We start from the raw sequence: 23,976 nt of genomic DNA, 5'->3' as shown, positions 1-23,976 counted from the left end.
GCCGAGGCGGCGCGCAACATATGATGATCGTCGGAGGGGTTCGAAGCGGTTTGCTGGTGCCTTTTGGTCAGGCAGCGCGTGATGTAGTCGTTTTGGTATCGGCGCAAAACTTTGCTTCGAGCTGTCGCAACAGAGGGAGGGGAAGGAGGAAGTGGAGGAAGAATGCGACGAGAGGGTTGGAATTTTATCGCGGCAACATCCCAGTCGGTAGAGAACCAACAGCCCAGCCAAAAAGAAAGAAAAAACTTCAGCTGCACTATCGCCCTAGGGAAGGTGGTGGTCGAGATGCAGCAGTGGGGAGCTATCGCAGTCGCCACGAGCCTTGAGGAGGGGCCACGGGGGTGGGAGGACCCGCCAGTTTCCTTCTTCATGTGACGCTCCCGCTCGCCTGAGTGGTCCGGCTCCTACAAGAACCACTGCGACAGCTGCACCGCAACCGGCCCAACGTGGCGGGACCGGCCGATTTTCAACCATTTTCCCACCCAGCGGGCCACCGCCTTCCCTCCCAGTGGACGGCGCGCCGGCCAAGACGTCCTTTTTGGGGGGTCCTGATCCCCGTCCGTCAGCGCACTTGCCCGGGATCTGGGTTGCACATGGCCCGTGTTGGCGTGCTTTTTGGGTGCGGTGGTGGGGTCTGCAGTGGGCGGCAACCGCGGGCTCGGCAGCGGGGTCTCTCCAACTCTGTGCTTGAATCCTTCGGGAGCTCTGCGCATCAACCTCTCAAGTTCTTCTCTCCAACGTAAATCAAGAATACCTACAAATAGCGATGGCAGAACTCATTCATGCCTGAAATCTCGACCGTTTGAAATTCACGTACCAAAGCCTGGGGGCCCTAGCAAATACGATACTTCTTAGCTTCCAATCTGCTACACTATGGCTTCTCTGTTTCGAGAAATTTACTTGGACTCATCATTCAGCGCTTGATAGTCTTTTGCCATGCCGAATCTTTCAAACATACGAATGGTGCGAGGAGTCTGGTCTCTGTTAGGTAAAGGGGATAGTACTTTGTGGACTGCCTTAAGCATCTACACAAGTACTCAGAGCGTAACAACTGACGAAACTACATAATTGTAACTTCGTGAGCTGCACAGGGATATATACCTGCTACTCCATTCTAGTGTTATTTCTCAGATGTCTACCTCTTGCGTTGATCGCCTTCCTACACGCTGCCACTTGAACGCAAAAGCCCACAACATGGTAAAGTGCGTAGAATCCAAAGCTGATTTGCACGAGAATGGCTGCTAGTCCGTCGCCCCATCCCTTGCTTGGTACACCAGCTACATACTGAATGCTTATGACATAGGAGCAGTTAATTCCCAGTGCCCAGATCCAATACATCAATCTTCGGCTGGTGCGATGCGTGGTGTTATGCGGCGTCTCGAACCACTCGTCAACTGCGAGCCCCGTCAAGATGACAGAGTGACATGCAACAGGATAGGTAGCAAGTATCAAGTAAAACATGCCACCCTTGATTTGGAAGAGGTAGACTAAAACGCCTGCCACTTTTCCATCTGTCTCTAGAATGTATTTTCCTTCCGATGTATAAGTCCAAATTCCAGGAACCAGGAAAGCATCGGTGGCAAACCAAAACAGGAAGAAGACATGTGTCCAAATCGTCATGAAGCTAGAAGTCATGCAAGGCGGCATCCAATCAGTCTCGATGTAATAGTTTCCCAATAAAATATTTCGGCCATTGATACGTCGGTTCTGATTAGTCGATGCCTCGATATTTGTTGCGTCAGTACGGCTCGGCTCATGGTGATTCTGTCTTTGGGCAGCCATTTCCCTATCGCGCGTCGCCATACTTGTCAATTCCAAGGTGTCTTCTTGAGAATGTCGACGATGTCTATGTCCACTGGAAGTATTCTCAAGCACTGTATTTGATACCTCGGGTCGTCCAACTGATAGGTTTGCTCCAGCGGTCATCTCAGCCGAAGTGAAGGTTCCGAGCAGGGCAACGAGGGGCGCAGCCAGGAGCAGAACAGGCAGAAGCTGGCCGAACTCCCATCTTGTGCTGGGCTTTTTTCCCTCTTCCTCTCGAGTATACCATTGCTCGTCGTTATATGCTGTCAGAACTTTGGAGGTTCCCCAGAGAAGAATTGCTAGTAACCAGCTAAGCTGTACAAGAGTCAGCCAAGTACAGGAAACATGACATTGAACTTACTTCTCCGAGCATGGAATTGAAAAGCTCGAAATTTGCCGACACGACTAGAAGAGTCGCAAGTACAGGTCTCACCACCAAATGCCGCCATGCATCAGAGATGATTTGATCGAGGTACTGTCTTCTACTGGCCTGTCTCTCATGGTTTGGAACCAAATTTTCCAGCTTCGTGAAGCAGTCAAGCGCGTAGTTGCTTACTGGCAAGGTGAACCTCCGATAGATTGTGCTAGAAGCACGACCTGACAGTTTGACTGCCCTCGAAGCAAACCCGAAGAGGAGTAGGACTGTTGAGATAATCATTTCTTGCAATGCAGACGATTTCCCCAACCGACGGCAATCGAAGCCATCGAGATAAGAGGGGAAATCTCGTAGACAGTTTGACTGTTGTTCTGATTCATTGGAAAATTTGTAACAAAATTCTGTGCAATTCCTCCTGAAACTCTCTCGATAGAGTTGCTCTCCACAAGCCAGGTTGAAGAAGCACGCCGCAGGCGATTTGGCTAAAGCTGCAGTTGGCTGAGGATCAGTAGAGTCAGCCCGTGGCGATTTCCAGTTGAAGAAACCGGATGGGATCATGGCCACTATGAGAATGGATAACAGGGTAAGCATAAGGGTGATTCGCAATGACCTTTCCAATGGGCGTGTCTGGAAATACCTCCTCAGGACCGTCAGACCAGACAAATGGGTGACACTGGAAAACCAAGCCAGGTAGGTGATGATCTGCCAATGGAGAGCCGATAGGTGTTCGTCCAAGCATATGAATCCGCCGATGAGAATGCTCATTCCTGTGATCATTTGCACATCGCAAATGGCGATTATGCACTGAACGCAACAGGTTACATGACTGTCTTGTTTTCTCTTAAGATTCAAAGAGGACACTCGGCGACTCACCATATCGAAACAATGCCTGACGCGCTTCGAGCGACTTTCGCTAGCGAGTGGGAGTGATGCTCCCGCAAAAATCAGAAGCCTTGCTACCCATGTTCTAACCAAAGCGAGAAGATTGACGTCGACCAGATTCGGTCTCAAATCGATGCAATCCCTAGAAGTGTAGACATTTGTGCTGGGAGGCCCTGGGATATTCCCTGGTAGCCGTTCTAGACTCGTTGCTTGGCTTTGTCTCTCGTCATCCCTCACCTGCTGCACCGGAGGGAAGTCTGGATCGTATGCTACGAAGTAGTGAACCACAAGGAGGAGGAAGACAAGATATCCTGTTCCGACGAATCCAATAAGGACCTGTGAAAAAGTTCTCAGTGATGTCCAGTGTCTTATTCATTGAGGGCTTGAGCGATGGGCCCAAAAAATTACCCCCCGACCAGCTATATCACTGTTAGGCTCCCAGGCGCCAGGTGATGTGCAGTTAAGCTTGGATGGACATAGAGATCTGGACATTCTCAAAATACGATCATCAACTCTCTCTATGGTTCACTATTTTCGACCAATAGTAATGCTATATTGAGCTTCATAAAATTGGAAACAACCACGGGCGAAACTTGTCCTTTTTATTTCAATGGCTGCTTGATCTCAGGGTGCGATGATTAAATAGCAATCCTGACGGCGATGCTGCAGGACTGAGACAATGGCTCCTTTGGCACGTCATGCACCCAAATGACAGGGAGGTCAGCTTCCCTTTCCATCTAGCGAATTAAGATCATTAGTTCTCTGGCAGGAAGTTGAGATATTGCCCAGAGGATCAATTTGTATCACCGCGATGGCGGTCATGGCGGACTAATTTAGATCAGGCTGGCCTATCGCTACCAGCCTGTGCCGCTGTGCATATCGTGAGCTGCATAGCGTTCTGCAAGCGCAACACCCACCCGGTTTCGAATCCGATCGAACGTAGGCAAAAACATAAACATACACACCGACTTTCAAGTCATATTGTACACGAAAAGTCGCCTCAACTACCTATTTGAAGTGGTAAGTACAGTGGTGCGCGAAAAGGACGGCACCCGTCGGGGTTAGCATCGGCTCCGGCTTTCGGCCCCACCAGGACAGCCGGCCTACCCCGGACCATGAGGCCTAACCCCCGAAGCTCTGAAAGTCAAGCTGGTTCTCAGGTAGAAGGTTACAAAAGGTTCCTTTGACTATTTACGTAGGATTCCGATCAAGTTTTGTGCGGGGAACCGCTAGAGTCGATAATTCACGGTGGGCAGGTAGTCACGGGCTCGGTGATTGGAGACTCTTCATTTCTCGAATCCTTCCCAAGCTCTGTAACCTCCTTCATAAGCTGGGTCATCTATATATTTCGAGCATCCCCGCATGTGGATGTTCAAAGGGACTTTGCTGAGCAATTTCTGGCAGAGGCGTTTCAGTCATCGCCAACCGCCAAAGGATGGGCTTTTCTATGCATCTATGGTCAACTAGGCATAACAACGAGTTCGAGGAGTTCAAGAAATAATGATTTCAGCAATCTCCCCGTCTATACGAGCCCTTTTTCTCATTTCATAAGCCTCTTTAGGCTATTAATTAGAGATACGAGTACATAGAGCCCGTATAGTACAATCGTGAAAGAATGACTGATCGTGTCTTCCGGTCTGAATTGATCACATCCCAACAGGTAATCCAAGTGTACAAACCATATAACAGAATTGCGAAAAGCCAAAAAATAGCACTTGAAAAACAATATCCGAGTGTTCCAGAAGACCTACCTGTCCAATCGAGGACCGTTAGTCCGGCTAAGATGGTGGCATGTCCAGCAAATGGATAGCTTAAGAGAGCTAAATAGAAGACGCCTTCCTTTGTGAACATGTACCCCGTTGGCGTCCAATACGGCAAAAGCCACTCAGATCCTACATAGATACCATTGAAATAAGAAGACATGCAGTAGAATGTCGAGGTCGCATAACGTAAGAGAAAACATACATGTACATCTATCACAACGAGGCTTGAAGTCAAATAAGGCTACATCCACTGCGTTTCGGAATACACATCCCTGGAGATAACAAAGAATAGACTCATATTGCTTTCGCTATTGTTTTGTTTCGTCAATGCATCGTTAGGAGAGTTTGCTGCCGTACGTTTTGCCATCATGGTCGACACGAAGGCCTGTTCGGAGCTCTGGGCTCGATCGGTGCTAGGCGCAGAACCTTGTGTGGACTCCACATAGTGTTTGTTATGATCTTTGCATTTTGGTTCCGAGATAAATGAGCCGAACAAGGTAATAAGGGGTGCCGCCAGGAGGAGCATCGGAAGCACCTGACCAAACTGCCAACCGGTGCTTTGGGGGCTGTTCTCCGGTACTTTTGTGAACCATCGTTCGACAGCGGCAGCAACGAATAGCTTCGAGGTACCCCAGAGTAGAAGCACCCAAAGCCAAAATATCTGATCATCAGAGTTGATTAGCTATCTTGGTGTCATGTAGAGTATGGGGCTTACCTCTTTCAACATGGAGTTGAACAAGTCAGCTTGCGTGCGGGATAAGATAGCCACTGAAATTACAGGCCGATGTAATACTCGTCGACGTTCAGACTTACTCCAGTTCCTGGTACATCGCTAATCTGCTCTTCGCTCTTATCGCGTGTGCAATTGAGACCTACAGGACACCCATTAAGCTCCATAGTAGGAAGAAATGGAATCAGTAGAGTAGTGTGAAAATATGGGATGGGTTATCTAGTCTGTCGGCGCCTGCCAGCGAAGATTCGTAGGGCATGTAAGGCAATACCACGGGGGGGAGAAGATAACAAATAGCGGTAAACTAGGTCACAGCTAATTGCAGAAGACTTTTGAATTCAGACTCTGATAGACCTGTGTTCGGGCTGACGTGGAAGATCACAAACTACACAATCTTCGAGTGTTGTGGCTCCTCGTTGCACCTGTACAGTCATCTACTTGCCAGTGACTCCCGGCCCAAGCCCATGCTCCCCGCATCACAAGACACATTCGGGCTTTTGGCGTTACGGAGGCTCCGTAGATTGCGTTGCGAATTCAAATCTTGCCACGGAAACTGCGCTATTGCTAGTCATGTCCTCTCAAGGGAAGTGAGCAAGGCTGACAACTTTCGGGTGACGAATTTCAACCTGAGAGACACCTTTATCAACTTGGAAGGAGGCAGATCAATATCGATGCATTGAGAAACTTTGATGAGAAAGCGCGGCTTTTGACCATAGGTGCAGGTTGTTCGAACTAACCCGTCCGACTCCCATAGCGGCGAGCAGCGACAACAATCTTTCATCGGCAGGCTTGAACCCGGCCCCACTCGGGGCCGAATCACAGTGCAGTCGGTCTTCCGGAGCCACCCGATGGACTACTTCAACTACCGTTGCAATGACACTTGGGAAGTGGCACGAGTTTCCATGCCAACGTTTTAGTTAGAATAACCTTTCTCAATTAATGCCCGGATAGTTACAACCAAGTTCATATTTGCCTTTCGTTAACACCAGTGTACATGACGTCGGATCAGACCGGTCGTGGAAAGGGAGTATCATCCTAAAGTAAATTGTATGTTACAAGCAGACAGGTCTTCTGACAACGCACTTGGTACTGCCCGAATCTTTGGACCATAAGTACTACCATGCGCGAGTACAACTTGGCAAAGCTTCCTTCCTTGGCGTACTCGGGCACAATTTTTGCCTGCCATCCTGCCGCTGGCTCAAAGTGACCGGAAACCTCCAAGCGTAAAACCTTTTTGAGATAGACAGAGGATAACGTCAGTTATGGCGTCACCAACGAAACTTTTGCCTGTGACAGAAGCAGCGCTTAATTCCATCCGATCCCGGATCTGATTAGCCTTCCTCGTCAAAAAGTCCAGATTGTCTCCTGCCGATTGTATATACTGAACGTGGAGCGAAAACAATAGCAGCGAAGGAGAGGTAATCATGAGGGCGTAAGCGGATTATTGATCTTGTGTATTTGGTATATTTGATTAAAAAAGTATGTTATCCTGTGTCTTTACTAGACAGTTGCGCCAATAGCAACAAAACAGGCCATGATCATAAACTTTTTCTTCCTACTTCTTCCGTCCATACTCATTAAGTCTAGACGTCCAGTTGCTTTAATTCATCCTACACATACAATTCCTATGGCGTAGTTTCATCTACACAGTATGTGCGTACATGCTACCCCTTTCCAGGAGGCAGTCCCTTCCCATAACCATCGTCAAATGTCAACCCCTTTACAGAGCAGCAACGATACCAGCAATGGCAGCAAGGGCAAGGCCGCCAACAGCGACGCCGCCCTGGGGAGCAGCGTTGCCGGTGGAAGTGGCAGTAGCGCTGGCGCCGGTACCGGTGCCAGTGACAGCAGTAGAAGCGGTGCGGGAGACAGAGAGAGTAGCGCTGCTGACGGAAGCAGTGGCGTTACGGGCAGAGGTGACGATGGCAGAGGCGGAAGCAGAGGCGGAAGACAGAGCGGCGCTCGCGCTGGCGCTGACGGAAGCGAGAGCAGAGGAAACAGCACCGGAGACGGAGGCAGAGACAGAGGCGGCAGCCGAGGAAGCAGCAGCGGAGGCGGAGGCGGAGGCGGAAGCAGCAGCAGAGGTAGCGCTGGGCTGGGCAGAGCCAGCGGTGGCAGCGTAGGCGGCGCAAGCGGCGGCGGCGGCAGACTGGGCCTTGCCGAGGTCGGCAGAGTTGCAGGCGGCGAGCAGGCAGGAGGCGGCGACGGGGACGAGGGCCTCCTGCTTCTCCTTGGTGCACTGGCAGGCGGTGTCGGTCAGGGCGCAGCCAACCTTGGGGATGGCATCGGTAAGGCAGGGAATCTGAGGGAGAGGAACGTTAGTTCGGGGTCATAGGGATGGCAAAAGGATTATAACATACGGCGCAGGAGGGCTGGCCAGAGAAGTCCTGGGCGACGACAAGGCCGGCGGCAACGAGGGCGAGAGTGAACTTCATTGTGAACGTTGTGTGGTTGTTGTGAGTATTACACGGTATTAGGTTGATATATCGGGTAAGATATAGGACGTGACGAGGTGGACGACGTTGAGATTAGTGGACGTGAAGTTGAGCAAGACAGGAATCAAGAAGAGGCAATCAACGTCGACCCGAGAAGACGGGATGGGCCATAAATATGAGTCCAACGCGCGCCGGCAAGCCACCACGTTCCTTCGGGGGAGACAGAGACAGGAGCGAGCGAGTGAGAGGGACCCCTGGCCCTGACTCTGAAGCTTTTCCCTTTCTGCCCTCTGCTCACAAAAAGCTTATCCCAATATCCGCACCGCGCAGCGGCGGGCGCGCGCGACGGCGGCGTCTCCAATATCCATTGGGGTGGACTCGTGGAGGGTGGAGGGTTACGTTAGCTCCGCTTGGGGAGGCGTTAGCTTTTCGCTTTTCTGCTGGGGCGACGCGACTTTGACTGGCGAGCAAGGGGGTGTGAACCTTGGGGCCGTCGAGCTACTGTGAAGAACACACACTGGGACTTGGGATCCTGGACCTGGACCCATTCGACCTACAACTAGACCCTAGGCTACGGACCGGGTTCTGGCCAGGAACATGCAACCATGATCTCTTTGGTCAATGGCAAGTTGGCTCCGGGTGGAAAAGGGTTGGCAGGGGCAGAAGAGACGGGGAATCAGCGTGATCATTCTCGAGCTGGGCGAGTGGACTGATTTGTGGCGCCGGTCATTGAGGTGACATCCAATTGACTCTTCTGGCTCCAATGGAACGTCAGCGAATTGCTGTTTGATGTAGGTATCCCTTTTTCGAGCTCATTCGAGCAACGGGCTGGCGCGCAAGGAGCTGGATTCTTTCGCGAGGTTGTCCACTATCCAGCTATCTTGCTGTCTAGCTATCTAGCTGATCCACGCTGTCTCGCGGTCCGTCCGTCCGTCTAACCAACTCACGCTTCAGCTCTCTAGCTCGTGTCCTGACTCTCGATTGCCCGTCGACCTTGGCTTAGCGTCCAGCCTCATGAAAAGTGTGACAGCCGAAAGACGACTACGAGACGGACGAAATACGGGCATCTGTGCGTTTTGATTGGATGGCAGGTGGCTTGAGCCCAACCAAGAACGCGTTGAGCCGGCTGGCTGTGCTGAGACAACCATCGGATTGTATCGAACTGCCTCGACTTGCCCATCATCTATCTGCCCTGTGGCGTCGGCACTTTTCCTTCCCATCAGTCCTGCTTTGCCCCCGGTGCCCCCTCGGAGATTCTGTCAGTCGGTGTGTCTGCCGCTCTCACTTTCTTTAGCCGATCGGCCGCCGGGCAAGCTATCCGCACAGAGATGACTTAAGTTGTCAAGGCCCGACAAACCTGACGCGTCGCTGTCTTGGTAGTAGCACAAAGCACCCGAAAAGAGCGAGTTGATGGCCGGCCGGTTCTACGACCTGAGTGCCGGGCTGGCATGACATCGTGCGAGGTGACATGCGGGACCAGCAGACCAGGGGCCAGGGGTCAGTCAGAATACCTACCACACGGGGAAACCCAAACCAGAGAGACCAATGGCCGTTTTTGCCGTCCTGGTGACTTTGGTAAGGAGGGAAAAGAGAGAAAGGGCCCCACGGTAAACATCTGATTTGACCAATTTCATTAAAGTTTGTCACTGGCAATATGTTCCTTGCAGCAAAGAAACAATGAATTACTCTATTCTGCAGGTTGCCTAGGCGCCTTCTGGTAACTCTATGGCCGAAGAGACTGGGATGCATACTGTAGAGTTTCTGATTAATTTTACTGAGAAGGAAAGAGAAAGGTTAGTTGAAAAGGCAAAGAAACATTGAACCTTCTAGACTTGCCTTATCAGGCGAGGGGTTTTCTTTACTCACTCAAACTCATCTCGGCTGGTTCATTCATCAAGAAAGATGGCGCTGCCGCGATACCGCGCTGCTGAGTGCTGGCTACTCATAGACACTCTGCCGCTGTCCACGCACATTCTGTAACCGTTTCTCCTGAACGCCAACTTTGCCATGTGTTGCAACACGCAACCCGGCAGCGAGCCCGTGGAGTAAACACGAACGATATTAATAACAGCAAGCCAACTCTTCGACGACTTGGAAGCTTCCCCGACCTTCGGCTACCAAATAAAACGTGGAGTTCGCTTCGGTACCAACGTTCGGACCTCTTGCTCCTAGTCGCTGCTCGACTCACACCTTGGAAATCTTCCTTGTGCTGCTATGCCGATCCCCGCTGGCAATAAACCCACTCGACACGAGCTCTGATCCCCGTCTTATTGTGCCCATGTTTGTGCCGTGCAACTCCCCGCAACGATTCTCTTGTGGCCCGAATATCAACAACCGATGAAGCGTTTCTTTGTTTATCTTCCGGTAACTCTGAGCAATGTCCGACTTTCTCCACTATTCATATTCTTTGCTCATACACGAAAGCTCGTCCCGTTTAAGGTCGCATCTAGCTGCCATGCTCACTCCCCGCCCGGCTGGTCATGTCTCGATGAAGCCCTCGATCGTGAACGCTCCGCAAGTCAGGGCTGGAAAGTCTCCGGTGGGTTGAATTGGGTTCGTTTTGTCCGGGGGTGGCGCTTGCATTCTTCAACTGCATGCGATATCCACTTGGACGGCCAAAGGTCGAAGAAGCTGATGAGGAGGCGAGCATTCATCGAAGATCAAGAGCGCCGAAGTGAACTGGGAGAAAGGTTATTTCTACATTGTCTACATCTATTCTTACAACTTAGCAGCCCCGCGTGCTTGTACCATTCAACCAGAAACACTTTTCGGCTTCTTATCCGCGTGTCTCAAGTCCATCTAACGCTCGAAGGCGCGACACAGTATCCATGATCCGATGTCAGGACCAACTCTCCATTGAATATCTTGGCCCACGGGTCGAGGTAGAAACGAAAGCTTGGCTTCTCACCCTCAATTTCGTAGACCCGCACGACGATGAAGACATCCGTCGGTATCTTGCTCTTGTCCAAGCGATACTTTTGAGTCTACAGTAGTTAGTAAGCTTGGTATGTTTCCCCAGGAAGGATGGCCCCATGACTAGAGCAAGCAGAACTCACCAGATTCATCTGCTTCTGGCTCAGGTGGAAAGGCTCCTCGAGTCCGCGAACCGTTCCCTTCACTTCCATGTGATACGTGATGGTTCGGCGAAACCAGGTCTCCTCGACGATGCCCACGTTATGAAGTAGCGGGAGCATGTATCCTCCTCTGTCCGTGTACGTGAAATCAGCTGTGACCGACTCATCACCAAGGAAGTCCGAGTAACCACATCTCTTCCGAAGATGGCTTGTCCAATGCTTCTCGGGCTCCCAGTCGGGTATTTCCTTGGAAAAGTAGCAATTGACCTACCAAATTTGTTAGCGGAGTTTTCCTCGTGCCATAGAGTCGTCGCATACAAAATCTTCTGCCGCAAATCCAACTTCCTCGAACCTGTAAGATTGGGGATCATAGTCTGAATCATCGTCCCCAAAACTTCTATCATAGGCCTGAGCGTAGGACATTGTGGGAGTTGACTGCCTGGCAACATCCCCCATCCCGACTGCACTGGTCAGCTCTCTGTAAGCGACGGTGGGATCTTCCGTCGAGTTGGTCATTGAGCTGTACACGCCGGTGGGGACGTCGAGGTCGTCGTCGAAGAGAACACGAATGTTGACTCCTTCCAACATGTCTCGCACGTCGGCAAAGCTGCCTTTGAGGATGTGTGAGATGAGAAGGCCGCGCTCGACGTTCTGGATTGCAAATAGCCGGCTAAATAAGTCAGCGAGCTCCATGTCGACCCGTCGATTGGTATCCTTGAAAGGGTTCTGCAAGACGACGATATGAATGACATCTTTCTCTTCCGTGATAGAAATGTGCCCTTTGCGAGACTCGCCCACTATTTCGCCGATTGCTCTTTGCACTGAAATGCCCAAGGCTAGCGAAACCTTGAAGGTAGGAATCGTCGGCGTCGCTTTGGTCCCGAGGCTATACGAGGTCAGTGAGATGCAATGACGTTTAGGTGAACGTGACTTACAGCGCAATGTACTTTGCTTTCTTCTGTATGTTTTCGGACCAAAGTGGATGGGCTATCGGCGCGCTCACGTAAGTGATATGCTCTTCTACCGCATTGCTGAGGAGTCGAGGAGAGAGGTGACGCCATGCTACCAATGGCATGATCTTGTCAATATCTTTGACGTCGAAATCCAGGAGGGAAACTTTCCCCTCAAAAGCGGTCCGTAAGGCCGTGCGGTCGGCAATGAACCAGCTATCATTGAGAGACAAGAACGTTGCGCTGTCTGGACCTCCTGAGTTGTGCGTGGTAGGTAGCATGGGGAAAACCTTGAAAAATGGGAGTGCTCTTTGCTCGAAGCACTGAGGCATTTTTGCAGGATCCTTCATACTTGAGAGATACTTGCACAAGAAGAGGAGCACTGTCTTTATCGACTGTGCCTTTCGAGTGTCCGCTGATAGGCCTCCCAAACGCCCCAACTCTCTGATAACGTCAGGAATACCGGCATCCGGGATTTGGAGTATCTCTTGAAAGAAAGTCCCACATTTAGGGTAGAACTCAGCAAGGGGTCGGATGTTCTCAAGGCAGGCAGGAGCCTTCCAAGTGCATTCGTTCGGGGTGAGCCAACCATGGACTGGATGATAGACCGTCTTGGCGTGCTCGAAGGCTTGACTGCTCGGGTTAGCTATCTCGCCCGGGATCAATTGAATAGAATCTTACCGCTGAGCATCCGAGATCTCTTTGCTGTTGTTGGCCAGATACAGATAAATGTGACTTGCAGCCTTCATAGTATCCGCATCAATGGCCAAACCTTTCATCATCTCGAGCTCCATGACGTAGGCCTCTACACTGGGTTTAGTAGTGACTGAAAAGGCTCCAAATTTCTGCCATATCAAGTCCTCTGGGTCAGGAAAATCTGCAAATGCAAGATGTGGACAGTGGAGGAGCAGAGCTTTGGTTGGTACCGCTGTGTCCTGGAGTTTCCGTTGGACCCCGTCTCGACAAGGCACTGTCATGGCCTGGACATGTGGGTGCAGAATTGAGAGGCAGTCCCTGTATTCGAAGAACAGCCCGTTTCGAAGCCACTCGTCTCTTAAGAGTTGTATGAAGCCCATGGAGTCATTTTTGAGAAGCCATCGACTTTCGCGACTAAGGACGACTTCCGAAGAGGACTGATCACGGACAAGTAACTTGAACGATGTTGCGACTCCGTGTTTGTTCTTCAACCACTCAATGAAGGCGCCTTTTTGGGCAGCGCGTTCTTCACCTGCGATCTCGCCTCGACTGAAGTAATCAGGATGCAGCACGTTCATGCAAGCCTTGGGTTCAGAAGAGTGCTTGCTAATGAGGTTATGTTGGATCTTTGGGTCGATGAGGTAGACGGCATCGGCGCGGCAAACCTCGTTTCCGTTGGAGGTAGCAACCCAGAGGTCCATCTTTGGAAGCCAATGCGGACGATGATTGTGGAATAAGTAGAACGCGTCTTCGATGAGACGCTCGGTTCCTCGGGGGTCCCAACCATGATTCCGTTTGTTATGGTCTTGGAGAATTCGATTGCAAATATCGTTCGATGTGATCTTCTTGATCCCTAACCATTCAAAGAGGGCGTCTCTCTTGGCATCGGATCGCGCATCGGGGAGCACGAAGAAGAAGCCAAGGCCTTGAGGAGCACCTTGGATGTCTGCCTTCGCCGCCAGGTATAGGTCTGCCGTGCGCGCAGGAAGCAGATCCCCGTCCAGTGTTGGCACAAGTGGCAAGCGTCGTAGTCTCTCTTTCCAAGACTCAGAGCGGACGAGAATAGCAGCCACTTTACTGTGCCATTTCTGTGACTTGGTGGTGAGGTCGGGTTTCTCTACTGAAACCCATTCACAGAAATGTGACACAAACACGTCAGCAACCATGGTACTTACCCCCAGACGCATGAAACCTTTGGGTAGATTTCCTTCCTGAGAGTATTCGGATGCTAGATGGCGGTGACGTTGTTTCGGTGAGTCGATCAAAGGCACTCCATCCAGACAGTATCCAGAAGAGACGAAGACGAGTTCCTGCGGCTTTCGCAGATCCTCAATCCCCGCGCGACTCTGAAGAACTGGGCGAGACTGAAGATGTCTGATCAGGGATTCTTCCAGACCGTCCCAAAAGTCATCGTGAGAGGGAGATCGCACCAAGTACCGTGGCCAGGAGTAACGCAGTTTACCTCCACCTTTGTTGAATCTCTCGACTGACTCCTCGAATGCAATTGGAATTGCTTCTCTGATCTTGTTGTTCCAAGCGTTTTCGGCGGGAACGCGCTCCCGATCCGCGAGTAGAATGAAGTCGCTCTGAATGAGAAACTGAGCGTCCGATTAGTGATGTTTTCTAGAAACCAGAGGGATTTTGGTCCTTACTTGGAAGCCATAGTGGCCAACTGGCAGGAATGCAAAGATTGGCTGCTCTTGAACCTTTGGGCTACCATCCTGCTCCAGCGGAAATGCAAGAGTAACCTCTGAGACGCCGATGTTTTTCCTTGTAGGTTCTTCTGGCATGTCTCCCACTGCCTTTCGGATAATGACGTACTTAGTTTCCGTCGCTGGCTCCGAATTGTTTGTGTGCATGGTAATAGTCCGCGTTTCGCAGTGGAAGTCTGTGTCGTGATCTGTGTATGTAGCCAAGTAGTCAACCTGCTCATCCGGTGTCTGGACAACGATGCGTCTGAGTCGGCGAAGAAAGAGCAGTATTTCGGGTTTGATCTTGGTAAGCTCCACGGCAATCCTTTCCAACTCGCTATTGCCAAGTAGTTGAAGAGCCATGCTTGTATTTTCAGACTCGCGCTGAGGTTTGATAAATACCGCGGGGAGGGGCAGGAGAACCCCCAGCATGTCCCTTGTCTTGTCGAGTTTGAAGCTGTAGAGCCCACTCGAGACATAGACTACATTTGCGACATTGAAAACAGACTTGAAGCCTATGCCCTTCTCTCCAATATATCCCGAATGGACCTCTTTCGATAAGCTCTTTGTGCTCTCTCCGATCGCGCAGAGAGCGTCGATTTGCTCAAGAGAAAAGCCATTTTCGTTGCATCCCGTTTCCAAGTAGTGAACAATTTCGCCGCTGTTGTCAATACAGCTCTCGATGCTCAGCCTAAAACTTGGGTGTGAGTCTCGTTGAATCGCTTTGGAGTAATCGTTGTCGTCGGCATTTTGAAGAAGCTCCAAGATGAAATGGGTTGACGTGCAATACAGATTTTTCGCGAGAACCTGGAGGGCGTTTCGTAGTTGTTTCTCCGTGAATTTATTAGCTTGCCCATTTTCTATGCCTCGATCGTGTACGATGGTCTGTAGCTGAGCATCCGCCTCTTCTCGAGACTGTGGTGGTGATGGCGGTTCCATGCAGGGCGCGGAGCGATTTCTCGCTGCCCGGCGTTTGATGGAATTTGTCAGGAAGTCTTGAAGAGACCCAAGAGAGTTGTGTACGATGATTCGAAGAATGCGATTGAAAGGCAGAGATGTTGGGACCGGGGCGAGATCAAAACAGTGATGGGGTGAGGGTAGTGATGTGAGTCGAAGGTGTGAGAGTGAGAAGGTGAGAGTGAAAAGGTGAGAGTGAAAAGGTTAGTGAGGGAAGGCAAGTGTAAAGGTGAGGAAAGGTAAGAAAGGCTAGGAGATGCGCCCGAAGAGGGAGATCTGGTGGTAGGCAACTTCCTCACGCACCGTGTATTTTTCATAAGATTTGAATTTGCGCGGCCTTCGAGACCTAGGCTGGAGGAAGGCACGAGGTCATGGTTTCCATTGCTATTGAGGAAGGAGCCACCCACACTCTTGCTGCCTCATGTATATACACTACCTACCTCGTGGAGAGGATGGCCTCTATTACGTTGAATACTACGAATAAGCTCCCATTTATCAGTGATAGATGAGCCACGCAGCCTCATATTACCTTGGCTTTCAAAGATCTGATGTATGAAACTTGGTTATTGTTGACTTCGTCACTCTCGGGTAAGCTCGAAGCAGAGCCGCTACTATTTAGCATCTATTGCATGTAGTCGTACTGGTCTGTCTCACGTTTTAAGCGGAGCCTGCGTTCACGTCACTTCACAAAAGACACAATAACTTGATGTAGTCTATATATTACAATAGACTACATAAATCTTGTCCGTCACCCCGATCCCTTAGACCTTAAGGGCTACGTCGTCATCACATCTCACATCCCCGGCCGTTCATCCAACATCTCATCATAGATGTCATCCGCATCCCATCCATCCTTCACCTCCTCATTCCCACTTTCAACTTTACTCTCCGCAGCCGGTCGATCCTCATACACGCTGCCCCCAAGATCTTCCGCCGGTCCCTGGAAAGCGGAAGCCAGTTCACTGGCCCCTCGGAGGACTCGCCTGTGTACTTCGACGAAGGGCCATGTCCCAGCAACACGACGGGCAGCACTGCTGGCAGCGGAAGCGAGAGCGGAGACGAGAGAACCGAGGCCCGCGCGATTCCGGCCGGTGTCCTCCCCCACCGGATCATATAGCGGCGGTTGGTGATGACCGGCATTGAGGTGAGGTTGATGATGATGGCGTCCATGGGATATAGCAGCATCTTCTCGTGGAGCGATAACGTCCTCCCGCTCAAAAGGCCTACCAGTTCCCAGCCAATACTTGACCCACTCATGACCAGTCTCCTGGAATTGGCAGAAGACCGTGACGTTCCCATCGTCGTCGATGAAATATTCGTTCCAGAGGTAACTAGGGGTCAGAATCCGACCAAATGGGATGCCATTGTAGATATCCCGCGGCACAGGATTCTCTTCCAGGTAATTGATAACCCATTGGCGGGGCTGCTGGTCGACATATCTGCCGTCGACGTCGAGATGGAAAGATGAGACGTAGTACATCAGACCATCGTAATGGATCGCCTCCACAAGCTCTTGGGCCTCGTCATCGTTGAGAATGCCGCGGACGCGATTGAGAACGGACATTTGGTCCCAGTTGATCCGGTTCAGCGTGTAGTCCAATCCCATCTGGAGGAAGTCGCGACAAGTGACCTGCTCGCCCCTTGTATGGCTATACGTCTGTAACAAGACTTCGTAAATGCTTCTGACACCCCATGAATCTCCAGGGGCGTCGTGTTCCAGGCTGTAGGTGGCGACCCTCGCAAAGAAGTCGTCGACGGGGGACGGAGGCTGAGGCTCATCTGCTACACCCATCGCTATCGTGGCGTTCCTAAGCCACACGTTGAATTGATCTCGCTCATGGTGGTAATCCTCAAGAATCAACCATAGAGGCTGGCAGATGAACTGGCATTCACATTCTTGCTGGCGACTAGGTAGCCAATAGCTGCATTGCTCGCAGGCGTTGTGAGGAACACCTCCGTTCGGCAACCACTCTCGGGCCCAGGATCGACCTGAGAGATAAGTAGTGAGGAAGTTCTTTGTATCCGCTTCTCTCAGTCTCCAGAGGAAGCGGCGGTAGCCCATGAACCTGTGGATGTCCTCCTGGACTTCGAGAAAGTCCCGCCACACTGCGAGCTCTTCTTCGATGTCTGCATCGTACGGGGCCTGGCATGCAACAGCGCGACGCTGCAGTGCTAGGAGAGGTTCACGCAGTCTAGGAGACACGCTCTCAGGATTGGTGTCTCCAAGGAAGTCGAATATGTCCTCAAGCCGTTCACGGCGCTCCTCAAAAGTGGGAAGGTTATGGGCGTCCATTTTGATATAACTGAGTTGGCCAAGACAGAATAGAAAATTGGAAATTTTGAAGAGAAGGGGGCTATGGTCGATTTTTGAGATGTTGGCCCGAAAGAATGGACTCGTAATGGAGAGCCTAAGACCTTTATATATATCTTTCTAAGTTCTCAAGGTCTCAACATGGTTATATGTGTCGGAGATAGGTACATTTGGCTGGCACTATAGTTCTCAACCCGTTGCGAGGTAGAGTTGGACTGTTGCGAATCAAGCCGTGCGCCTCTGCGGTCCTTATACGACATATATAAATCGCCCATAGAGCCTCATACATACATCACCATGTATTCCGCTAGGAATCTGATGGCTTCCATAGCATTTCTTTTTCTTGGTGGGAAGGTCACGGGTTTTCCAAATCTGCTCACATCGCGGCAAGGACTCCGTCAAGGTATCAGCAGCGAGGTACCCGGTATCTCCGATGAGCAGGCTTGGGCCCCAAAGTAAAGGATAATAATCGGGTGTGTCCATGAGACTACTGTGGTTTCTTGGTACTCGCCAACGTTGTTGTTGCTGTCCATTATGAGCTCAAACTCTAATGCATACGGAGCCTCCAAGCCTGACAACCATCCCTCAGTTTCGGAAAGCCTGCACGAGCTCATGCAGCTTGTCAATGACAACCGGAGCAATGGCTCCGAGAGTGTCTTCGATGATCCTCTCGAAGAACAGCATTGACTCCTCCTCTGTAAGTTCCAGGTGAAATCGTTCACGAACCTTCAGCACCGCCTTGTCAGGCTCAAGTCGAATGTCAGGAATATTCGCGTCCACCATCAAGCTAAACAAGTTGAGAATAAGATTGGAGGATTTACGCAAAGCAGTGTATGCCAGGAAGCAGTACTGCTTGAACTGTTTGAAGTGCTCTGAGTTGACTCCGCCCATACAGTCGACCATTTCCTTTGAGAGCTTCATGACCGGTGCAAATGGCTTTGGATCTCGGCCAAGAATGAATCCAAAATCGGCGTGGAAGAAATGGCCGTCCGGGGCGAGGAGAAGGTTATCCAGATGCCGATCGCCGACGCCTAGAATGTAGGTAATCACGCAGTATCCTGCGCAAGACTTGATATAGGTGTCCAGAGTTTCTTGACGTAGACCTAGGGGTTGCCGGTCGTCTGGGTTGTTGGATTTCAAGTAGGTCAGTGCTGGGTTGTTTCTGAATTTCGAAGCAATGCTTTGGAAGCTGACGGATGGAACAAATTGAGAAGCGCCTGCTGTTGTGCTGGTAGCCAGAATTTTGTAGGGAGACAGCTTCAAATCCAAATTTTCTTTCTGCAGTAGTTGGTCCATGAGAGTAATGATTTGAATGACCAACTGGTCCTGGCGCAGGTCGTCACCAGTCTTGAAGATGATGGGATACTTCTTGCCGGTGCTAGTTTTGAAGGTGACCTTGATTGGGCAAAGAGATGACTTAAAGACCGTCGTCTCGTCAGGTACCACCCCGACCACTAGCATAGTAGGGTCGAGCGGCAAAGGCAATGGCGGGTCAATTGTCAGAATTTCATTCTTTGGATCTGCCAAGAAGTGTTTGACGCGGTCAGTCTTTTTGGCGATGGATTCGTGTGACGTTTTGACTTCCCCAGAAATCTTGGACAAGATGGCAATCAACTCAGCCTGTCCCAAGAGTGTTTTTCTCGATTCGACTCCATCCGGTTGCTTCACTAGTTCAGTCATGAAGTCGTAGGCCACCTTTCGGTAGATGTTGCGGTTATCCAATCCCTGCTCTGGGCTATGATCGTCGCATTCGACCATCAGGTACCAATGGAAGTAGTTGCCAAGAAGGAAGTTACCGGCTGCTCGGGATATCAAGAATTGAGCCAGAGACGAATCATGAATGGCCTCCTGGGAAGAGTCGGCCTGGATATGCTCGTATTTCAAGGCTTGCACCAATTGCAGCAGATAAAGGAGCAGCTCATGATCATCCGCCTTACGTAGTCTTTCCACAGCATACGCTCGAACAGCTTGGTTGTCGAAGGTGGGGCCAAGCAACTCTAAAGCATCGTCGACGTCGATTTCGGTCCAGCGTCCCAAGACTTGCACTGCCTGCTTGGCTTCGCTTTGATCCTGCCAGTTGACTGATTTCACAAACTTGGTAACAGCCCGTTTGTCTCGAGTGAGATGATAGCGGAATTTCCAGATTAAATCCTTCTCCTCCGGGGTCAACGTGTGCGTTGGCGAATACGACATGATGAGATTCAGCTCATCTCGGACCTTGGCATTTGGTTTGAGATCCTTGTCGAGAACCCCGTGGCGATGCTGACTTCTGACAAGCCTTCTGTGCTTGCTTTCGGCTGGATTGTCGCGAGCACCAACCTCAGGGTCATAAACCTTCATCAATCGACTCCCAGCTGAATCGTCAAGCGCGTCGATACCAGGACCAAACTGCACTTCGGGCGGCGGCTTCAACATTACGTTAGACTGAGAAGCAGACACATGCTGAAGCGCCGAAATCGGCGGAGGATCATATTCTAGGTCCGCAAATACAACTGGGAAGTCGAATCGCGGCAGCTCCACGTTGAGCTGGAACTTGGAAAACCCAGGATGGGATTCGGTGTTCACGATACCCTTGTCGTCTGAAGTTCCCTCCTTTTCGGTCGATGCATCTCCATTTGTCGTCCTCTGGCGTTGCATAGTCTTGAGTGATGCTTTTGCCGATTGTAGTCCGCGCTTCTCAAAGCCACGGAATACAAGCTGATCAAGCCAGTCGACTCTAGGTATCTCGCCCATTTCGTGTTTCTTGAATAGCTTCTCCATGCGCTCCAGCTCTTCAGCATCCTTATCTACCGTTGGAGTGGCTCCTTTCCTCGAGCCGTCCCGTTTCTTCCGCGGAACCGCAGGCGTAGTGGTATTGTCATTCCCATCGGCGTTCTTGTGTCGGTGGACCATGCATTTCTGCCGGCCCTTCTGCACCTGATTGTCTCGGTCGAACAGTGGGAGCGTTGTGCCGCCGAAGGGGATCGCATGGCCTCTCGCTTGTTTTCCACCAGCTGGTGATGAGTCCCATAATGTGATGGCTAAGCAGGAGTTTAGAGGGAGGGTTTTGTAGTTGATCGGCAGAGTGAGCCATTCGTTCCATCTACGCGCGCTCCGCGTCAGAGGTCTTTTCCCAGGATCATCCACCAGACGTAAGGGGCGCGACTTACCTCCTCTCATTGCGAAACGATTTGTATGCCGTCTGGATAGGTACTGTCAACGGCTTCGAGCCAGCCCATACTTGCACGGTGACGTAGAGATCGGAGTGCGAGCTAGCAAGTTAGCGATGGCGACCAGCAGCCGTACGAAAGGTATTACCTTGTGTTAGAGCCGATATGTCTCAGCTCGGCCTTTTCCAATAAAGTGGAATGCAGGAATGGTGTTTCGTCGCCCTCTAGATTAATACTATCACGGCAGCGTCAGTCACGCGCATTATCCGGGTTGGGAACGACGCAGGAGCTGGGCGCATACATGCGGATGCTGACTGGATAGTCTAGAGACTCGGAGCTGGCAAATGAAAATGGCTCCATTGTGAGGATAGGAGCTCGTACGAAGAGGTTATGAGTCCATCATGCAATGAAGTAGGCAAGTTGCAGAATGTCGTTCGGCGAATGCGACAGACAGCGGTTGCATGTGTTTGTGGGTAGGTAGCGCAGGTTGAGGTCACTGACTGCACCAGACTGGATAAGCACTGGTAGGCGGCAGCTGACTGTAGGAAGCTCCAGTGGAGTGCATTAGGCAGTACATCCCAGCATGGGCTAGCAAGCTGTAGATTTCTGTCGTCTGCGACCCCCGCCTCAGCCACATGTCTCCAGACCTACCTATATCTTATCGATAAGCCCGTCATCCTCAGCCACATTCACCCCACGCACGTATGGGTGCGATAACGATTGTTGGAGCGCGTTGAGTGGAAGGGTCGCCTGGGAAGTGCCTGTCGCGTCTTCCATGTCCAGTCGCAAATTCACGCGTGAGATCCTGCACAACCACCCGAACTCGTCATCGAACATCGTGCAGAAGGCGCACTCTTTGGTTCTACGCCAGGCCCTACCTCATATCAAGCCAAAATCCTCGACGACCACAACACCGAACACACAGCAACTCCTCAACAAGCAAACCGGTCAACATCGAGAATGCCGGCGAGAGTTGGAGGCTCGTCCTCCCCCGAGTCGAGCGAAGATGATGCGCCCCGTCCTGCACGCGGTCATCTCGCCGCGAAAGACAAAGGCAAAGGCCGCGATGTCTCCATTGGCAAGCGGAAACGTACAGACACGGAAAATGGGGGTCATGCCGCACGTCGCCGAGCTACGCGCTCCGTTGAGAGAGAAGAAGAAGAAGAGGAAGAAGAAGAAGAAGGATACGACTCGGACATCTATGACCCAGACCAACCAATGGAAGAACGTCGAGAAATCCAACGAAAGCTCCGAGACCTTCATAAGGGCATCAACGAAAACATGGAAGAGTACATGCTGCCAGGCTCAACGGGTCTGAAGGATACCTTGATGATGGCTCAGCGCGTTGCTAGGGGTGTGAAGCAAACTACGGAGGCGACAATAGACTCTCGCCTGCTTGTCAGCGCCGTCGATATGTCGTACCGCAAAACCGTGAGGTTGATGCAGGGAAGCTCCACCGAGGGTGTCGATGTGGATGAGTTCGTCTCCAAGTGCTGCACCTACATGCGGCAAGCCGGTGGAATCGCAGACGACGAGGCGCCAGAGCTATCCGGTACACAAAGACGGAGACGCCGCACCAATAACAATACACGCGATGATGAGGATGAAGGGAACGACGAGGCCTTCAACTGGAGCCATCTCGGACGCTTCGCTTCCTTACCAAATGTTCGTCGGCCAGCCTTGCCCGGCTTTCTCCTTGGTCCCTTGTCCGTTGAGAAGAAAGTACGCAAGATCTCGAAGCGCACCGCCCCCTTCAGACCCAATAACCTGGAAGAGACGAGACCCGAGGTGTTGAATGTCGAGGACCTTGCCAAGAAGGAGAATGATTTGACCGCTATCTGCGGTAAGATTCTGAAGCAGCTGGACAAGGTGCAAAGCAGCATTCAAACGGAGCTCTCTGAAATATTCGAAAACACCGAAATGGACGACGCCGAGCAGATTCAACTCATGCAGAAGTACGGTCTACGGGATACAGGCGGTGTTGACCTACTTCGTTTCGTTGTCAACCCCAAGTCCTTTGGCCAAACGGTGGAAAATATGTTCTACGTCAGTTTCCTCATTCGTGATGGAAAGGTTGGCATCGAGTTTGACAGCGACGAGTACCCCTCTCTCAGTAAGCCGGTCATCATCTGAACATGTGACATTGATTGTACTGACTGGACTTCAGATCCCATCAGCAATGGAGACGCAAACGAGGACGGCACAGTCAAGCGTGAGACAGCGAAGCAGCAAGCAATCTTTTCCATGGACATGCAAACATGGCAAGATATCATTGACACATTTGAGATTAAGGAGCCGATGATCACCCATCGGAAAGAAGCAACAGCGCAAGGTCCCGGTGCCAGGGGATGGTACAATTAGAGAAAGACAAAACGGCGTATCTGGCGTTTCGGCATAGCATCTTAGTTCCGTCGTTCACTGGTGCAGGACGATATAGAATACCAGGTCAAAATGTTGCAATGGAGTTTTGTGGGAGGTTTTACAGAACGAAGGATTGGAGGAATATTCCCAAGGACGCCAGTATGGGGGAATTGTTTGACCTACCTAGCAATGAATTAATGGGGCAGCTGACGCCCTCCGCAGCATCACGCTCTGGGCCGTCCCCGACTTGCCGAAACTTCAGAACGGGCTTGCTAACCTTGTGTTATGTCATAAGGTAAGGTACCAAGAGGTCATTGAGGCGAAGACGAGGTAGGGGAACCGGCCACAAAGACAGTCTAAGATTCCAAGGGATGTGCACGTCCGCAAGTCTTTGACCAACTCCAGAGTACTCATTGTTGGTCCACGCTCCCTTATTCAACATTGAGCCTTTGACTTGTTATTTCCAGATTCCGGTTTGTAAGCTTTGTTGAGAGTTGAATGGGAGTTGCACTGACCAGGGCAGTCTGATCCGCAAACGGACGCATTATCATCTCCCTCGATTTGGGAGAATCTGCTCCTCCCTAGAAGTCGAATGCTTGTATCATGTCGATGGAATGACTTCGAGTATGCTTCCTACTTCGGGACTCCTCAAGGCCAACTCAATGTTCGCCATCCCAAAGACAACCTATGGCATAAGTACGGCGTGCCCGCATAGATCAAAGACCTTTGGGCAGCTTTTGTTGTTTTCATTCCTCTTCTTATCTTTCTCTATCTTGTTTTCCTTGCTGTTTTACATCA

At 51.1% G+C, this 23,976-nt stretch overlaps 7 protein-coding genes across 7 annotated transcripts; 1 reads left to right on the top strand and 6 right to left on the bottom strand.

The window, feature by feature from the left end:
• Nucleotides 1-896: 896 nt before the first annotated feature.
• Nucleotides 897-2,770, bottom strand: CCOS01_01472 (uncharacterized protein; the record flags this gene model as incomplete). The annotated part of the gene is made up of 3 exons (XM_060449667.1): nucleotides 897-1,025; nucleotides 1,174-2,118; nucleotides 2,165-2,770. The coding sequence occupies 3 exons, from the start codon at nucleotides 2,768-2,770 to the stop codon at nucleotides 897-899; spliced, it is 1,680 nt and encodes a 559-aa protein (XP_060321105.1).
• A 4,504-nt stretch (nucleotides 2,771-7,274) lies between these two features.
• CCOS01_01471 (uncharacterized protein) lies at nucleotides 7,275-7,989 on the bottom strand (the record flags this gene model as incomplete). Its single annotated transcript, XM_060449666.1, has 2 exons — nucleotides 7,275-7,856; nucleotides 7,915-7,989. 2 exons carry the CDS (start codon nucleotides 7,987-7,989, stop codon nucleotides 7,275-7,277), a joined length of 657 nt encoding a protein of 218 aa, XP_060321104.1.
• A 2,446-nt stretch (nucleotides 7,990-10,435) lies between these two features.
• Nucleotides 10,436-10,639, bottom strand: CCOS01_01470 (uncharacterized protein; the record flags this gene model as incomplete). Its single annotated transcript, XM_060449665.1, has 1 exon — nucleotides 10,436-10,639. One exon carries the CDS (start codon nucleotides 10,637-10,639, stop codon nucleotides 10,436-10,438), a length of 204 nt encoding a protein of 67 aa, XP_060321103.1.
• Nucleotides 10,640-10,778: 139 nt separating this feature from the next.
• CCOS01_01469 (uncharacterized protein) lies at nucleotides 10,779-15,339 on the bottom strand (the record flags this gene model as incomplete). Its single annotated transcript, XM_060449664.1, has 7 exons — nucleotides 10,779-10,973; nucleotides 11,046-11,330; nucleotides 11,382-11,949; nucleotides 11,999-12,646; nucleotides 12,695-13,797; nucleotides 13,885-14,307; nucleotides 14,362-15,339. The coding sequence occupies 7 exons, from the start codon at nucleotides 15,337-15,339 to the stop codon at nucleotides 10,779-10,781; spliced, it is 4,200 nt and encodes a 1,399-aa protein (XP_060321102.1).
• Nucleotides 15,340-16,150: 811 nt separating this feature from the next.
• On the bottom strand, nucleotides 16,151-17,650 carry CCOS01_01468 (uncharacterized protein; the record flags this gene model as incomplete). Its single annotated transcript, XM_060449663.1, has 1 exon — nucleotides 16,151-17,650. The coding sequence occupies one exon, from the start codon at nucleotides 17,648-17,650 to the stop codon at nucleotides 16,151-16,153; it is 1,500 nt and encodes a 499-aa protein (XP_060321101.1).
• Nucleotides 17,651-18,253: 603 nt separating this feature from the next.
• Nucleotides 18,254-21,177, bottom strand: CCOS01_01467 (phosphatidylinositol 3; the record flags this gene model as incomplete). The annotated part of the gene is made up of 4 exons (XM_060449662.1): nucleotides 18,254-20,750; nucleotides 20,818-20,919; nucleotides 20,966-21,052; nucleotides 21,119-21,177. The coding sequence occupies 4 exons, from the start codon at nucleotides 21,175-21,177 to the stop codon at nucleotides 18,254-18,256; spliced, it is 2,745 nt and encodes a 914-aa protein (XP_060321100.1).
• Nucleotides 21,178-21,777: 600 nt separating this feature from the next.
• On the top strand, nucleotides 21,778-23,178 carry CCOS01_01466 (uncharacterized protein; the record flags this gene model as incomplete). Its single annotated transcript, XM_060449661.1, has 2 exons — nucleotides 21,778-22,930; nucleotides 22,985-23,178. The coding sequence occupies 2 exons, from the start codon at nucleotides 21,778-21,780 to the stop codon at nucleotides 23,176-23,178; spliced, it is 1,347 nt and encodes a 448-aa protein (XP_060321099.1).
• Nucleotides 23,179-23,976: the final 798 nt, after the last annotated feature.

Source organism: Colletotrichum costaricense (assembly GCF_030867565.1).
Source record: "Colletotrichum costaricense strain IMI 309622 chromosome Unknown Scaffold_1.1, whole genome shotgun sequence".
NCBI lineage: Eukaryota > Fungi > Ascomycota > Sordariomycetes > Glomerellales > Glomerellaceae > Colletotrichum > Colletotrichum costaricense.
This window is presented reverse-complemented; position numbering and strand designations above follow the sequence as displayed.